Source organism: Chlorocebus sabaeus, chromosome 20 (genome assembly GCF_047675955.1).
Source record: "Chlorocebus sabaeus isolate Y175 chromosome 20, mChlSab1.0.hap1, whole genome shotgun sequence".
Taxonomy (NCBI): domain Eukaryota; kingdom Metazoa; phylum Chordata; class Mammalia; order Primates; family Cercopithecidae; genus Chlorocebus; species Chlorocebus sabaeus.
Window position 1 is genome coordinate 88,849,233 of NC_132923.1, and position 18,588 is coordinate 88,867,820.

Genomic DNA, 18,588 nt, shown 5'->3' on the forward strand with positions numbered 1-18,588 from the left:
CAGCATAACTCCAATCTCTGCCTTCACTTCCCATGGCTGTCCTCCCTCTATGCCTATGTCTGTGTCCGAATTTCCCTCTTCTTATACAGATTCCAGTCATACAGGATTAAGAGCCCACCCTACTCCAGCATGACTTCATCTTACTAATTACATGTCAACAACTCCATTCCCAATTAAGCTCACATTCTGGGGTACGAGGAGTGAGGGCTTGAACGTATGTTTCTGGAGGACACAATTCAATCCATAGCACAGGTTGCAGAGGCCACTTACAAGAGTATGAAGTTTGGGAACAGAGGGAAGACACTCTAAGAGCTGTAAGTGATGGAGGGACTTCATTTGTTTGTTTTATTTTATATAAGAGGACGTCTCTGGGTCCAATTTGGAGGACTGATAGATGAGCATGACTCAAAATAGGAAGACCATTTGGGTAAAAAGTTGTCACAAAAATGCAGGTGAATCTTGATTGTACCCAGAGATTGACAGTGGCAGAAAGGTGGGTTGGAGAGAAAGAAATCTGTGATAGGGAAAAGTGGGTTGGAGAGAAAGGAAACTGTGACAGGGCTGTTTAGATTTCCAGGATTCTGGGGTTTAAAGAACCTCGATATTACTGGGGTGGTGGAAGAGTAAAGAAAAGATGGGGGAGTCAAGGACCACTTCCAGGTTTCTGAGCTCACTGAGGAGAAGCAGACTGGAGGGGAGAGGAGATCAGTTCTGTACAAGTGACAAGTTATGCAATGAGTGACATTTGGGAAACAGTAGGATGTAAAGGTCTGAGACTCAGAGAAACACTTTCCTCTGGAGATATAGATTTAAAAGTCATCAAGAATTAGATGATCATTGAGGCAGGAAGATGGATGATGTTCCAGAAAGACCACATAGAGTGAGAAGAGAAAGTCTAGGAGAGAAGCCTGCAGAAGCAGTCACGAGAGAGACTAAAGGAGAAGGGGATCAAGGGTTTACGCTGAAAAAGTACAGGGTCTGACTTCCCAGACTTCCAGCCCCAAAGCAAAGTGACCTCCTGCCACTACCGTGCACACAGCTGTACTTACGTGCACTCTACTTTCTCCTGAATGCTAATTATCCACACACGCGCAGACTCCCCTAATCCCAAACTCTGCCAACTCCTTAAGTGCATTGTGGACCATGTCATTATCTGCCCCTCTTGGGTTCCTCGCAGCCTCCCTAAAGAGGATTTAGCACAAAGCAAGTGCTTATCACTAAATATATGAATAAATGTGGATAATTAAACCACTGTCAAAGATTTATTTAGTACTTATTGTAGGCAAGGCAAGGTTCTCTAACAGAAACCAAGTATAGGGCACAAGATAAAACAGGTGCTCACTAAGTGTTGATGAAAGAAAGGAGAGGAGAAACGGGAAGACACCAGTTAGCATCAGAGCTATTCAGAATAACAATAGTAAGAGGCTCCACCCGAGAGGCCCCAGGGCTGCGTGGTTGCGATACGGAAGAAAGGACAGAAGGCTGGACATCGGGACACCTACATGCCAATCCTCCTCTCTCAGCAAGTCCCTGTGTAAATCATTCAGCTTTCTGGACCCAGTTTGCCCTAGTATAAAGTTACCGCGGTTTCAGTTACAGATTTTCTGAGGACCTTTGCCTCTGCGAAGCTAGACTCCAACTTAAAAGTGTTCAAAGATAGAGTACAGAGGAAAACTAAGCTCTAGGTTTTTTTTTTTTTCTTCGACAGTTACACACAGAAATGCTGAACATTTTCTCATGTGATCCTCACCCTTGTCTCACAGAGAAGAAACGGAGGCTCAGAGAGGTTTTGACATGCCCAAGGACCGTGAGAAGACTGGAGCACGGGGCTGGGGATGCACCAGGGCTGGGAGACAGGGTTGAGCCTCCCCGCAGGCATGGATAGCAGGGGGGCCACGCTGCAGAGTCATTAAAACATGGCCTCTGGACAAAGGCCACCCACCTAATTCAGGCAAAAACGCGTTTCACACAGTTTTGAATTATTTGAGGCTTGGAGTTGTTCCAAGAGCAGCTAAAGGTACTGACTTAGGGAGGAGGGTCCTTCCCGTGGCTTACCAAAAAGTATTTTCAGATCCTTGGGCTAGCGGGGAAGTGACAGTATTATAACCACGGAGAGCTGCGGTCAGCAGGGCTGCGGAGAAGGGAGGAGACCGGCACTGTAGCTCAGGCTGTCCGTGGCACGTTCTCTCTGGCCTCAGGCTCCTCGTCGTTAATGCTTCATCAGTGAACCCCAAGATCCTTTTCAACTCTGACACTCTGTGAAACCTCACCCTGAATTCTAGGAGCCCGGGTTATTGATTTGTGTTGCACAGTTAAACGCTTCATGCTTGTGTGAGGCTGCCATTCTCTGGAACACTCTGAAGCAGCCGCTTCCAAACGCAGGTCCTTGCACCAAGCTGAATCATAATTATCTGTAGGGCTTTATAAAAACACACATGCCAGGCCGCCACACCAAACTCACGGCGTCAAAATCTCGGGGTTGGAGGCTGGGCATTTGTGTTATTAGAAATCTCCCAGGTGAGCCCGGTGCTCAGATCCACACGTAGAACCAGTTGTGCAGCTGCCGCACCTGCATTTCCGAAGCAGCATCTGCCACCTGGTGCACATAGAAGGTACTCCAGGAACGCTGCAGGTCCAGGCAGCTCACTGCGAAGGACCGAAGAGGACTCTGGGTTTCTCATCTGGGTAACCAGCTGTCAGATACACCTAAGCTTAAATCCTCACACTGACACCTCCAGCAATGTACCAGAGGTGTACTTAGAAAAACTGGGTGTCAAATTTGGGTTCTGTCTTGGAATAGCAAAAAAAAAAAAAAAAAAAAAAAGTCCCATTCTTTCTCTTATGAATGGGAAAAGTGTTTTCTGCTATGCAAAGATCTAATTTCTTGGGGTGGTGATGGAGGTAGAGTAACGAAGGAAGTGCAGCGAAGATGTGGAGGAGAAAAGAAACGCATATGTTTAGGTTCATTTGGACTTTTGCTTTCAGTGGTGAAAAGAACTTAATTAGTAATAAAGGACAGATAATAACCATGGTTAATCCTCAGATAGAGCAGAACGTGTGCCAGACACTGATTAACGGCTTCATCCATACTCACACTTCGTTCCCAGTGCCAGCCCGGTGAAGTAGGCACTATCATGATGCCCATAAAAACATATAAGGAAAATAAAGTACAAAGAGGTTAAATGATTTATTCGATGCCTCTCACCCAGATGTAGTTCCATGCGTTCCAATCCAACACTTTATCTGCGTAAAACAAATATTTTCCCATAGTGTTCCCCTTCCTCATTCACCTCCATTCCAGCATTCAAACTGCCCTTGCTTCATCAGGAGATGGACTGACACAACACAGCTTAGAGAAATGGAAAACACTGAACGTAAGCAAAAATGTTTGGAAAACCATCAAGGGTAAGAGCAAAGTGATTAAGGAGAATGACGCTTCGTGTGAACTAGAGAGATACGTGTGAAATTTCTATAATCTATATTTAGACAAGTTGGTTGTGCCTCGGTTTCTGTCATCTGCAAAATGGGGGGAAAACAATTGCCTATCCTATAGGTTGTGAAGAGCAAATGACATAGCATGTGTACAGCACTCAGCACAGTATCCCTTTCAATGTTTAGCAGCTGTTGTTAGCAGATGTGATGTAACCAGTTTATTGAGGAGCCTCAATCCATTGGGATATAGGTATAAACAGTTCCGCTTATTTACTCTAGCCACAACGGTTAAATGTGATTTGTAATATCTGCCAGTCTTATTTTTTAATGATATCTTCAGGTAGATCCCATTGCTTTCCCATCGATATCAGTTACCAAAGGTCCCATCTGGTCTAGTTCACAACTCCCATCTCATATCCAGTTTCAATAGCATTTCCTCGTCTCGCTTCAGTGTTTGCCAGACTTGTACCTCAAGTTACGAGAGTGGGAAGGGAACATGGAGAAACCCCGTCACTATAAAAAAAATACAAAATTAGCCGGGCGTGGTGGTGCATGCCTGTAGTCCCAGCTACTCGGGAGACTGAGGCACAAGAATCACTTGAACCTGGGAGATGGAGTTTGCAGTTAGCCGAGATCATGCAACTGCACTCCAGCACCTTGGCAACAGAGTGAGACTGTCTCAGAACAAACAAACAAACAAAGAGTGGTAAGGGGTTGTGGTCTTGTCTTCTCTTTTCTCCTCCTTTCTTTTCTGGGTCTAGTGCCTTTCATGTTGAGGCAAGAAGGAAAAATAAGAGGAATAACACAGGTCACTCTAAATAAGTGGCTGTTTGCCATTGGTGGAGAAAGGCTCCTGATCTTACACTGACTTTACCTGCTTCCCTCTGTTGCTGGTGGCCTCTGACAATATGGTGGTCTCCTATTAGATGATGTGGTGTATGGAGTTATATGGTTTTGCAGGCATATGTTCATCTTTATGCCAGCCCCCTCCATCACTGATGATCCCACAGAGGGGTAGCTGTGTCTCCCTTCATTTTATTAGCAGTCTGTGGCTCCCAGCTTCCCTTTTGGCCGGATGTCACCTTATGTGGTCCATGTCAATCAGAACTTCCACCTTATCCTCCAACTTCTGTTCTCTCCTTTAAATGGAGCGCTGATGAACATAGAGGGCTTCTACACTCCCCAAGGGCTAAAGGGAAGTTGGTGAGGTGGACAAAGAGCACAGCGTTTTCTTCTTTTGTGGAAAACTTCACTAGAGTACCTGCTCTTCCTTCAGAAGTGTGTTGCTCCACCATGCTTCCAGACGTCAGAAATCTATGGTAAGAATTGGATGCCAGGAGATTTGCACTTTTGCCCATGATTAAGTTACCAGGATAGAATTTACCCTCCTGCTTTCAAAATAAAAAAGATAAAATGTCAGAAACAGCCATTTTCAAGACACTAGACCTAAGGCAACAAAGGATAGTTACTCTCTAAAAGACAAGAAACAAACTAGGTAAGCCCTATGACTGCCCCAGCTTGCTGCCTTCGGAGAATATCCAGGTTATGGGACAAAGAAGAAAGTCTGAGTGGAGCCCAGTAGGATCCTTGAACAGAGGTGATAAGGCTGCGAGTTAGGGAAACCAAGTGGGATAGAGTTCATGGATGGACAAAATAATAAAAGGAAAGAGATGTGCCAAGAAAGAGCCCTGATGATCTGCAGGGCATCCCCATCTGATAGTCAACAGACTCCTGATTAGCACATGTATGTGAAGTAACACTTGAGAATGGAGGAAAAATAATTTGAAAAGATTAAAGAACATTGTCTGATGCTCACACAGGACTGAGAATATTGCATATTTCCCCCTGACAATTGAAAGAAATCATACTTTATGAGCATTGGGTACAGTATTCCAGAAAATCTTGCTTAGTAGTGGAGAATAATTAGCCCTAGACTGCTCAGATATGCCAAATAAATCATAAAAGTAAGGCCCAAGAAGATCAAAAAATTTCCAGGTAACTTAACACATCCCAGAACAAAGCTCAAGAAGATTTATAAGAATCAAAAAGATCCCACACCCAATAAGGTAAAAGTCACCATTTCTGGCATCTAATCAAAGATAACCAAGCATACAAAGAAGCAAGAAAACACAGAGAGAATAATCAGTCAATCAAAACCATCCAAGAACTGAAACAGATTTAAAATTGCAAGGCTAAGATGGCAAAATAATTATTTTAATTGTTCTCTATATGTTCAAAAGTTAAGTAGAGACATGGATGATTTCAAAAATACTCAAATAGAAACTAGAGATGAAAACTACAATGTCTTAGATGAAAAATACTCTTAGTAGGATTAAGGATTATTAAACATGGCAGAAGAAAAGATTGGCTAACTCGAAACCATAGCAATTAAAAATAATGGCAAAATAAACATCAGAAGAAAAAAAAATAAAATTCAGTGCAGAAATCAATGGAACAGAAAACGGTACAACAGTAGGGAAAAAAGTCAATGAAACCAAGAGGTGATTTTTTTAAGATCAATGAAATTGGCCTACCTCCAGCCAAGTTGATCAGGGAAAATATGAAAAAAGACACAAATTGCAAAATTAGAAATGAGACAGGTGCCATCACCACACATTCCCTTACAGAAAAAATAGGAGAATATTATGAGCAACTTTATACCTATAAATTTGACAACTCAACAAAACAATTCTCTAAAAAACACAAATTATGAAAGCACAGTCAAAAAGAAATAACCTTAGCATCTCTGTATATACTTGTTTTGTTTGTTTGTTTGTTTGTTTCTGCAGTAAATACACATTTATTGAGCATCGACTCTGTGCCGGGCCCTGGGTGGGCACAGGGGGCTCAGAGAGGAATCACACGCAGACCCTACCATTGAGGCCCTCACAGCCTGGCAGGGCAATTGGTCACGTCAATGGACACTCACGGTACAGTGTGGTCAGTGTGGTGTTAGAGGTAGCACAGGTGACCGAGGGAGCACAGAGGAAGGGCCCCTGACCTGTCTGGGGGTGGCAAGGAGGGCTTCCTAGAGGAGGTGACACCTGAAGAGGGCTTTAGGGAGTGAACAAGAGTTCGGATGTCTCGTCTGAGGAAGTGGCCTGTGCAAGGCCTCAGTGGTAGGGACAATGGTGGTGGCTGGAAGTTGAGCAAGGGCCAGTCCAGGAAGGGCTGTGGAGTCCACAGATGACAGGGAGCACTGAGGGGTTTGAAGCAGGTGGTCGGCAGAGGGCCTGCTGAAAGCCAGTGTGAAGGGTGGCTCAGGGGATAGGGCAAGGGAGAAGGGTGGGCGGCCGTGGACAGCAGAGGTGGACGGGCACGGCCCTTGCCCAGGGAGTCTTGTCCTGCCTGGAGGCCTCCTCAGCAGCGGGGGGGGCGGGGATGTGGGCTGCCAGCCTCGGGGCCGCAGGGTGCACAGCACTGGGTCCAGTGGCTTGAGTGTGGCCTGCTCCTGCAGCCCGAAGCGCTGCCGGGGCACCAGCCGGAGCTCCAGCCTCTGCAGCAGCTTTGCCATGATCACCTTCACCTCCATCTGAGCAAACTGCTGCCCGATGCAAGAGCAGTGGCCCAGCGGGAAGGGGAAGTAGGTGAACTGTGGCTTGGGTGCTCCGGGGCCAAACCGATCGGGATGGAAAGTCAGCGGGTCTCTACTAATAAAATAGAACTTACAGACAAAAAAACTTTCCCAATAATGAAGAACACTCTAGTTTCTTCACTAATGAATTCTCCCAAACATTAAAAAGAAGAAATAACACTAATTCTACCCAAACTCTTCCAGAAAACTGAAGAAAGAATGCCCGCCAACTCATTATGTGATGCCAGCATTACCCTGACACTGAACCCGGATAATGACATTACCAGAAAACTACAAGCCAACATCTTTCAAAAACACAGATACAAAGTTCTAAACAAAATTTTAGCAAATCAAATCCATATTAAAATTTAACAAATTAAATCCAATAGATAAAAAGGATAATGTGTTACGGCCAAGTGAAGTTTTTCCAAGGAAAGCAGGGTAAGTTTAACATACAAAAATCACTGCCAGTTCTGGAGATCTTTTGCACAACAATGTGAACATACTTGGTAAACTGTACAGTTAAAAATGGTTCAAACAGAAAATGTTTGTTATGCAAGGTTTTTATCACAATTAAAATTTTTTAAGAAAAAGCAATGTAATTCACCATTTTAACACATTGAAAAGAAAAAAAACCCCACATGATTATATCAACAGAGACAAGAAAAAGCATTTAGCAAAATCCAACAACCTTACAAAATCCAACTAATCTGGATAAAAACTCTCAATCAACTAGGAATAGAAGAAAACTTCCTCAATTTAAAAAGGAAAGTCAACAAAAATATCTACAGCTAACATTTTATTTAATGGTAAAGACTAAATGTTTTCCTTCTAATATCAAGAATAAGAAAAAGATGTCTACTTTCAGCACTTTTTTCAACATTGTTCTGGATGTTTTAGCCATGCGCACAATCAGGAAAGAAAATAATAGAAAGAATCCAGGTTGGAAAGGAGAGAATAAAATCATTTTTCATTCTCAGACGATGTAACTGTCTATGTAGAAAATAATGGCATGTGCAAAAATCAATTAGAACTAATAAGTTTAACAAGATTGCAAGATATAAGGTCAATATATAAAAAGCTATTGTATTTCCATATCAGATATACAAAATATCAGAAATAAAATATTGAAAAATATATTTATAATACCATCCACACACACAAAAAACACATTAAACAATTAGGGGTAAATCAGACAGAAGGTATGAAAGACCTATACACTGAGAACTACAAACCATCACTAAGAGAAAGCAAAGAAGAACTAAATAAATGGAGACATTCTTTGTTTATGGATCAGAAAACTCACCATGGTTAAGATTTTACTTCTCCCAAATTGATCTATACATTAGTGCATTCCCAATCAAAATCCCAGCAGGCTTATGGCATAAATTGGTAAGTTGATTCTAGAATTCATGCGATCATATGTATACATGTGCCATGTTGGTGTGCTGCATCCATTAACTCGTCATTTACATTAGGTATATCTCCTAATGCTATCCCTCCCTCCCCTCTCCCCAAAATAGGCCCCGGTGTGTGATGTTCCCCTTCCTGTGTCCAAGTGATTCATTGTCCAATTCCCACCTATAAGTGAGAATATGCGGCGTTTTATTCTCTGTTCTTGTGATAGTTTGCTGAGAATGATGGTTTCCAGCTGTATCCATGTCCCTACAAAGGACAGGAACTCATCCTTTTTTATGGCTGCATTGTATTCCATGGTGTATATGTGCCACATTTTCTTAATCCAGTCTGTCACTGATGGACATTTGAGTTGATTCCAAGTCTTTGCCATTGTGAATAGTGCTGCAATAAACATACATGTGCATGTGTCTTTATAGCAGCATGATTTATAATCCTTTGGGTATATACTCAGTAATGGGATGGCTGGGTCAAACGGTATTTCTAGTTCTAGATCCTTGAGGAATCGCCACACTGTCTTCTACAATGGTTGAACTAGTTTATAGTCCCAACGACAGTGTAAAAGTGTTCCTATTTCTCCACATCCTCTCTAGCACCTGCTGTTTCCTGACTTTTTAATGATCGCCATTCTAACTGGTGTGAGATGGTATCTCATTGTGGTTTTGATTTGCATTTCTCTGATGACCAGTGATGATGAGCATTTTTTCATGTGTCTGTTGGCTGTATAAATGTCTTCTTTTGAGAAATGTCTGTTCATATCCTTTGCCCACTTTTTGATGGGGTTGTTTGTTTTTTTCTTGTAAATTTAATTTGACTTCTTCGTAGGTTCTGGATATTAGCCCTTTGTCAGATGAGTAGATTACAAAAATTTTCGCCCATTCTGCAGGTTGCCTGTTCACTCTGATGGTAGTTTCTTTTGCTGTGCAGAAGCTCTTTAGTTTAATTAGATCCCATTTGTCCATTTTAGCTTTTGTTGCCATTGCTTTTGGTGTTTTAGACATGAAGTCCTTGCCCATGCCTATGTCCTGAATGGTATTACTTAGGCTTTCTTCTAGAGTTTTTATGGCTTTAGGTCTAACATTTAAGTCTCTAATCCATCTTGAATCAATTTTCGTATAAGGAGTAAGGAAAGGATCCAGTTTCAACTTTCTGCTTATGACTAGCCAATTTTCCCAGCACCATTTATTAAATAGGGAATCCTTTCCCCATTTCTTGTTTCTCTCAGGTTTGTCAAAGATCAGATGGCTGTAGATATGTGGTATTATGGCTGTAGATATGCGGTATTATTTCTGAGGGCTCTGTTCTGTTCCATTGGTCTATATCTCTGTTTTGGTACCAGTACCATGCTGTTTTGGTTACTGTAGCCTTGTAGCATAGTTTGAAGTCAGGTAGTGTGATGCCTCCAGCTTTGTTCTTTTGGCTTAGGATTGTCTTGACAATGCAGGCTCTTTTTTGGCTCCATATGAACTTTAAAGCAGTTATTTCCAATTCTGTGAAGAAAGCCATTGGTAGCTTAATGGGGATGGCATTGAATCTATAAATTACCTTGGGCAGTATGGCCATTTTCACGATACTGATTCTTCCTCTCCATGAGCATGGTATGTTCTTCCATTTGTTTGTGTTCTCTTCTATTTCACTGAGCAGTGGTTTGTAGTTCTCCTTGAAGAGGTCCTTTATATCCCTTGCAAGTTGGATTCCTAGGTATTTTATTCTCTTTGAAGCAATTGTGAATGGGAGTTCATTCATGATTTGGCTCTCTGTGCGTTATTGGTGTATAAGAATGCTTGTGATATTTGCACATTGATTTTGTATCCTGAGACTTTGCTGAAGTTGCTTATCAGCTTAAGGAGATTTTGGGCTGAGACGATGGGGTTTTCTAAATATACAATCATGTCATCTGCAAACAGGGACAATTTGACTTTTTCTTTTCCTAATTGAACACCCTTTATTTCTTTCTCTTGCCTGATTGCCCTAGCCAGAACCTCTAACACTAGTTGAATAGGAGTGGTGAGAGAGGGCATCCCTATCTTGTGCCAGTTTTCAAAGGGAATGCTTCCAGTTTTTGCCCATTCAGTATGATATTGGCTGTGGGTTTGTCATAAATAGCTCTTATTATTTTGAGATACGTTCCATGAATACCGAATTTATTGAGAGTTTTTAGCATGAAGGGTTGTTCAATTTTGTCAAAGGCCTTTTCTGCCTCTATGGAGATAATCACCAGGTTTTTATCATTGGTTCTGTATATATGCTGGATTATGTTTATTGATTTGCATATGTTGAACCAGCCTTGCATCCCAGGGATGAAGCCCACTTGATCATGGTGGATAAGCTTTTTGATGTGCTGCTGGATTCGGTTTGCCAGTATTTTACTGAGGATTTTTGCATTGATGTTCATCAGGGATATTGGTCTAAAATTCTCTTTTTTTGTTGTGTCTCTGCCAGGCTTTGGTATCAGGATGATGTTGGCCTCATAAAAGGAGTTAGGGAGGATTCCCTCTTTTTCTATTGATTGGAATAGTTTCAGAAGCAATGGTACCAGCTCCTCTTTGTACCTCTGGTAGAATTCAGCTGTGAATTCTGGTACTGGACTTTTTTTGGTTGGTAGGCTATTAATTATTGCCTCAATTTCAGAGCCTGCTATTGGTCTACTCGGGAATTCAACTTCTTCCTGGTTTAGTCTTGGGAGAGTGTATGTGTCCAGGAATTTATCCATTTCTTCTAGATTTTCTAGTTTATTTGCATAGATGTGTTTATAATGTTGGCACATGTATAGATATGTAACAAACCTGCACGTTGTGCACATGTACCCTAGAACTTGAAGTATAATATAAATAAATAAATAAATAAAATTCATGCGATCATAAAAAAGACCTAGAATAACTAAAACAATTCTGAAAAAGAACAATGTTGATGGGATAACTCTACTTGATTTCAGGACTTACTATAAAGTAACCAAAATGTGACATTAGAATCAAACTAGACAAATAGATCAATGGAACAGAATACAGAGTCCATAAATGGATCCACACATGTATGGACAACTGATGTTTGACAAAGATTTAAAAGCAATTCAAGGGAGGAAGGACAGACTTTTCAATAAATGTTGTTAAAACAACTGGTTGTATGTAAGCAAACAAAACAAAACAGAAAGAGAGGGTCCAATTCATAATGCACACCATATGTAAAAGATTAACTCAAACTATGTTGTAGATCTAAATGTAAATCATACATTTATAACATGTTTCAGGAGAAAATCTTTGTGACCACAGGATAGGCAAAGTCTTTTAGATTCAACATCAAAGTACAATCCATAAAAGAAAATTTTGATAAATTGGACATTACCAAAATTTAAAACTTCATACTTCAAAAGACACTATTAAGAAAATGAAAAGACAAGCTACAGAATGGGTGGAAATATTTGCAAAGCATATATTTGACAAGGGACTTGTATTCAGAATCTATAAAGAGCTCTCAAATTCAATAAAAAGAAAACAAGTAATCCAATTAAAAAATAGACAAAATATTTGAAGAGACATTTTACCAAAGAATATATATGCATGGCAAATAAATGCATGAAAAAGTGCTCATGATCCTTAGCAATTTTAAAACCACAAAACCACTACACACCTATGAAGATGGCTATAATCTAAAAGACTGATCATGTCAAGTGTTGGCGAGGATCTCAACTTGATACTCTTCTAATGGGAATGTAAAATGATAGAACCACCTCAGAAAAAATAGTTTGGCAGTCTCATATCTACAGCTACCCTATGATCTAACCATTCCAACTAAAAATATACGAGCACATACGTTCATACTAGACTTGACATAAATGTGAATGACAGCTTTATTTGTAATAGCCCCAAACTGAAAACAACTCAAAGGTCCATCAACAGGTGAGTGGATAAATACATGAGTGTATTTACATACCATGGAATGCTACTCTGCAGTAAAAAGGAATGAAGGAGCCATACAGCAGCAATATGAAAAAATCTCAAAATATTTATACTAAGTGAGAGAAGTCAGAGAGAAAAGAGTGCATACTGTATGATTCTATTTATATAAAACTCTAGAAAATGCAAACTAATCTATAACAACAGAAAACAGATCAATGGTTGCCTGGGAAGGGAGGGTGGGGGATGAGATGGGGGAGTAATCACAAAGGGCAAACTTTTACCAAATAAAAGTGAGGATGATGGGTCTATTCACTACCTTCATTGTAGTGAGGGCTTTAGGTGTGTATATACGTGTCAATACTTGTAAAACTGCACACTTTGAATATGTGTAATATGTCTATTACACCTCAATAAAGTTTTTTTTTAAAAAAGCAGCAGCAGCAAATCTTGATCTCTGGTTCATATGTACCCTCAAATTGCAGTGAATTTTGAAGAAGCTAAGCTCTTCCTAGAACTTTCGCTCTAAGTTCCACTGTGCTCTAATAGGGATGTGCCTGCAAATTCTGCACATCAGCAAACTTCTAACCAGGAAATGAAACTCTCCCTGTCCCCACTTTCTGTAGGTGCTCCCAGTCTCCACGGGGCTCTCTCTTGGAACCTCCTCCCTGACTTAGATTAAGTTAGGAGAGAAGTGGGGGGATGCGGGTGAGAAGGGAGTATCCCCTCTGTAAACATTGCACTTTCTGAAATGACTATAACAAATTTCTGTCCCTCTCCTGACCTATCTTCTTGTGCAGACTGGTAGGGGGCAGGGAGTGGGTGGTTCTTCAAACTTCAGTGAAGATTAGGCATACCTGGGATGTTTATTTGCCTCCAAAGGTGATTTCTGACCCTGATTGTTAGCAGTTGCAAGGCAACCTCCTGCTCAGATGGAAAACTCAGGAGAACAACCTCCTGCTCAGACAGAAAACTCGGGAGAAAGGGAGACTTGCTGACTGGTTCAGGCCTTGCGAGATGAGGAGGCTTTCTAAGTGGGAAGTGGGTAGGGGCAGCCATGGGTCCAGAAAGCTTCAAGCTGCCTATCAAGCTAAGAAAGTAAATTTTTAATGACTTCTCTTTTGGGAGAATTAAGAGTTGGGGCAGCCAGATCGGGAAGGCAGCAGAGTTTTGTCTCAGGCTTTCTTCCCCTACACTCTTTTTCCCTTTTTTTGCTTCTCTTTTCAGCACTCAGTGTTGCTGATGAAGGAGACATAGAAAACTCTTTTTTGTCTAATATTTTTCTACTATGAATGTAATTTGTAACATACAATTGTTTACTCTTGACCAAAAGTAATTAAATATTTAAATCATGCACACATCATGTCAATTAGATTAGGTTTTAATGATGCCTGCTGTATTCTGGAGGTCCTGAGAGATGGGAGAAAAAATATCCTTGTAAAGGTCTCATAGGAAACTCTAGAACAAGTTTGTACAACCGCTGGGCTTGCATGGGCCGCATGCAGCCCAGGATGGCTTTGATGCAGCCCGACACAAATTTTTAAACTTTCTTAAAACATTATGAGATTTTTTTCAGTTTTTCTTTTTTAGCTCATCAACTATCATTAGTATTTTACACGTATTTTATATTTGGCCCAAGACAATTCTTCTTTTTCTGATATGGCTCAGGGAAGCAAAAAGATTGGACACCCCTGCTGTAGAAGGTTCTCTCTCTGAACTGTTACCTAGAGTTTATCATTTACTCTTTGTTCCCATAAACTGACCTCTCACTTCTAACCTGGCATGAAATTCTCTGCCTCGTCTTTGAGGCTCTTGAGCAAGCCTTACAAGGATGTCTGAGACCCTGACACTCAGCCCAGTTGTGGTTAATGTGAAACTTTACAAGCAGATCTGCCAGTGAGCATTCTTCTGGGTTTCCAACCTTGCCCAAATGGGCTAAATCAATCATTGGTCTGACTGCCTTCTGAGGAAGTCAGGATAAGGGTCTAGTTATTTATGACAACCTCCTGAAGGCTTCTCTCTGCGAACTAGTTCCCCAGGAGAGGAGGTGGTCATTAAACCACCCACCTCCACTGTGCCCTTCCCTTACAAACAAGATCTTATTCTTTAAGTGCGTGCTGATGCCAAGAAAGAGATTAGTTTGGTGGAGGAGAGGGAAATTCAAGCAAAAACTTACATTGGATCTTAGAGCTACAGAAAAATCACCTTGCCCACTCTGTAACAAGGGCCCTAAGATCCAGGGAAGGAATGTGTCTGAGCCTACACATGCCATTCAGAAGCAGGACTGGAACTAGAAGTCAAGGGCCCCTCTGCCCCTCAGCCAAGGATTCTTTTCTGTAGCCATTTTTATTTTCAGAGAAAATTTCTGAGTAACTGCAAGATATCTCAGAATCCTGCAAACGTATTCATTTTTCTTTCTTTGAGAACTGAGTTTCATGATCAGGATGAAACTTCCTTTTCTGCAATGGGGTACCTCAGAATCTTATTTTGGTTGGAAGAAGGAGGGATCACCTTTAAGAATGCAGATAGAGCGATAGAGCAGGAGAAACCCTTCCAACAATCCCTGGGAGGTCATTTGTATTAACTCCATGTTGTAGATTAGCAAAGGGAAGATCAAAGAGTTAAAGCAGTTTGCCCTACTCAGTATTTGAATCCATGGGTGATTAAATTTGAATGATTTAAGAAATAAAAGAGCATAGAGATGGAGGCCAAAACAGCACCTTTACAGGTTATAGTTGGAGACAAATGGGTCTTCTGGCAGAGAGTGAATAGATGCTCAGTAAACCTGCTTCCTCTTCTTGCTGGCCATCGTTAGACCACAGTTCCCAGCCTTGTTCCTTGTATGTGGTCATGTGACTTAGTTCTGGCCAGCAGAATGTGGGCAGAAGTGTTACACATCACTTACCAGTAAGATCCATAAAATTCTCCAACATATAATTCTCCATTCTCCCTCTTTTTCTTCATCTGCTGGTTGAATGATCCAAGAAGGCCCTAGAACAAGATTTTTCAACTTTAGCACTACTGGCATTTAGGCCAGAAAATTCTTTATTAGAGATTGTCCTGTACACTGTAGGATATTTAGCAGCATCTCTGGTGTCTACCGACCAGATGCCAGTAGCATTTCCCACTCTCCAGTTGTGACAACCAAAATGTTTCTAGACATTTCCAAATGCCCCATCTGTGGCAAAATCATCCCCGGTTGAGAACCACTGTTCTAGAAGATGCCAGAGCCACACAACAGAGGGAACTTGGGTCATGAATGACTGCATGAGGCAGAGCACCCTTTTCACATCTTTCAGTGACATGAGCAAGAAATTAACTTTTAGGCTGGGCATGGTGGCTCATGCCTATAATCCCAGCACTTTGAGAGGCCAAAATGGGCAGATAGATCTCTTTGCCCATGCTGGTTTCATGGGCAACATGGTGAAACTCCATCTCTACAAAAAATATATATATGTATACAAAAGTTAGCCTGGTGTGGTGGCATGTGCCTATGGTTCCAGATACTTGGGATACTGAGGTGGGAGGATCACATGAACCCAAGAGGTCGAGGGTGCAGTGAGCGTGATTTTGCTACTATACTCCAGTCTGGGTGACAGAGTAAACCCTGTCTCAAAAAAAAAAAAAAAAGAAAAGAAAAGAAAAGAAAAGAAAAAAGAAAAAAAGAAAACAAAAGAAAAATAAAATAACTTTTACCACAGTTTGGGAGATGTTGGTTCCAAAGGTATCCTGAATGACATAGTACAGCTAAATCATCCCCCTAAGTAGGCAGACTTGCCCAACCAAGCAGAGCAGTCCTATGCGAGGCCATCCTTGGCTATAAGGACAAGGCCCAAGAGCAAGAGCAGAAAGTGTGCTTCTCTTAGACAGACAGTTCTCAAGATAAAGAAAGTAGCAGAACTGAGCTTTATATGCCCTAAAGTTCTTCCCAAATTCAGCAATCAGATGTCACTTCTCATCTACAGGGGCAGATAAATCTGAAATGTGCAGAGTGAAAAAGGCTTCTTCTCAGAAACTCCCTCTTCATGAAACCAGGAGCTCTGTTCCAGGAGACCCTAGAGCCTACTGTCTTTCCCCTGCACCAGAAGATCTGACTCAGTACAGAAAATGACCTGTATTCTGCTCAGTATGCAATATGGCCTGTGTTCTCATTTTCTCGTTAAATGCTTTATCTTATTTTGTTATCGAAGTCAAGGCTCAGTCTTCGGCCAAGGTCGAGGGTCCGTCTGTGACTAGACTGAAGCCTCACTTTGGGACTAGCCAGGTTCAGGCCATCAAGGACAGGAGTTGGTCTGTGACAGGAAAACAGAACTGGGCTGGAGAAGGGTAAAATTCATAGCCTCACCCTGAATTAACTTATGAATTTTGCCCAGCGCTCCCATCACACAATCCATTTCCTTTCTTCATTGTCCTTTATATTTCCATTTACTAAATAGGCCAGTGACATACTAACTGCTTCCCATAAAGCTGTCAAGAGAATGCAATGAGTGACCTCAGTCCAGGAGGAGCAGACCAGTGAAAAGGAAATAACTGACTGGAAGCCAAGCAACATGGATCCACATCCAGATCTGATCTGCCACTAACTGATGATTCCAAACTGGACATATTACTTTGCTTCTCTGGACCTCCGTTCCCTCGACATAAAGTAGGAATATTAGGTTGGGCATCTCTTTTAACTTTATTTTAACTGCACTAAGAAGTATTAAATCAAGATCCTGTCTTACATCTACCATTAATGGTAACCACGTGCTGCTGCTTTTCCCTCCCTCATCGCTCCTCAGGTCCAGTTCAACTTTGGATGTTGTGAAACTCATAAAGCTGCAATAGCCCACAATTGGTCTTCTTTATCTCAAACTGTCTCCAAACCCCAGCCTAATTCACTAGGAAAAAGACTAGATACATTCTTAGGACCCTTAAGTTATATTATCCTAGAATTCTAGGATTCTAAGATTCTCATCTACATCTTTACTATTCTAGATTCTAGTCTAAATATCTGGTAGCCTAAAAAGCTTTGAGTCTTAATTCTTGCTTTTTTTTTTTTAAGGCAAGGTCTTGCTCTGTTGCCCAGGCTGGAGTGCAGTGACATGATCATAGCTCACTCCAGCCTCAAACTCCTAGGCTCAAGGGATCTTCCCACTTCAGCCACCAAGTAGCTGGAACTAGAAGCTTGTGCTACCATGCCTGTCTATTTTTTTAGACGGCCAGCACAGGCTGGCCTCAAGCTCCTGGGCTCAAGCAGTCCACCTACCTCAGCCTCCCAAAGTGCTGGGATTACAGGCATGAGTCCATTCACGGCTCTTCGAGTCTTAATTCTAAAGCCCTAAAAGTCCAGACTTCTAACTAACTTGAGTTAAATGAGGTTACATAATAGTAATAGCTCAAATTTTCACTGGCTCCTGCCCCCAAAGGTCCCAAATTCCTCATAGGTATCTTTCATGTCCTTATGAACACATTTGGTCAGTGAGAATGCAGTACCTTCTGTTCCTCTCTGCAACTTCCACCTTTCCCCACTCTTCAGCCAGGTCTACCTGTCTACCGCCAAGTGTTACCTGGCCATTTCCCACCCCTACCTCCACCACACACACACACCAGTTAGCTACATCTGTTTAGTCTCATCTAAACCCAATGGAGGACAGAGGCCTAGACTCAAACTAAGCTCCTCACTCTGAAATTCTTACCATTCGATATCTCAGTGCCCCGTATTTCTGTTTCACATAGTTTAGAATTCCAAATTTCTCACAATTTTTTTTTTTTTTTTTTTTTTTTTTTTTTTTGAGACGGAGTCTTGCTCTGTCGCCCAGGCTGGAGTGCAGTGGCCGGATCTCAGCTCACTGCAAGCTCCGCCTCCCGGGTTTACGCCATTCTCCTGCCTCAGCCTCCCGAGTAGCTGGGACTACAGGTGCCCGCCATCTCGCCCGGCTAGTTTTTTTTTTTTTTTTTTTTTTTTTTTTTTAGTAATCTGACTATTCTTGGACATTAATAATCTCAGCTTGAAAGACGTTTGGATTCTAAAACACTATGCTTCTAATTCAGTGGGAGATGCCAGAGTATCTCCTACTCCCTCTCAGAGACTCTGGAATCAAGGAAGTCAGAGAGGCCTTAGCCAGCTCTGAGAGAGCCTGTGAGAGGGAGTAATAGGTCTAAGGTGGGAACACCACCACATGGAAAGAGTGCTGTGGACTCAGGGTGGAAGGAAGAGCAATCAAGCTTCTCTGTAGAATGCCCAGAGTGGTCACACCCCAGCAGGCTTCCCAGGCCCTTGGCAAACTGTGA

At 41.7% G+C, this 18,588-nt stretch overlaps 1 protein-coding gene across 3 annotated transcripts in view; it reads right to left on the reverse strand.

Moving 5' to 3' along the window:
• Window positions 1–18,588, reverse strand: part of LOC103224857 (selection and upkeep of intraepithelial T-cells protein 1-like) — a 218,709-nt gene that overhangs the window by 116,950 nt on the left and 83,171 nt on the right. For all 3 annotated transcript variants that reach the window (XM_037999602.2, XM_037999588.2, XM_073007324.1), the window contains exon 2: window positions 15,221–15,306. In XM_037999602.2, coding sequence (XP_037855530.2) covers window positions 15,221–15,279 — 59 coding nt within the window. In that variant the 5' untranslated portion in view covers window positions 15,280–15,306. The remainder of the gene's footprint in view (window positions 1–15,220; window positions 15,307–18,588) is intronic.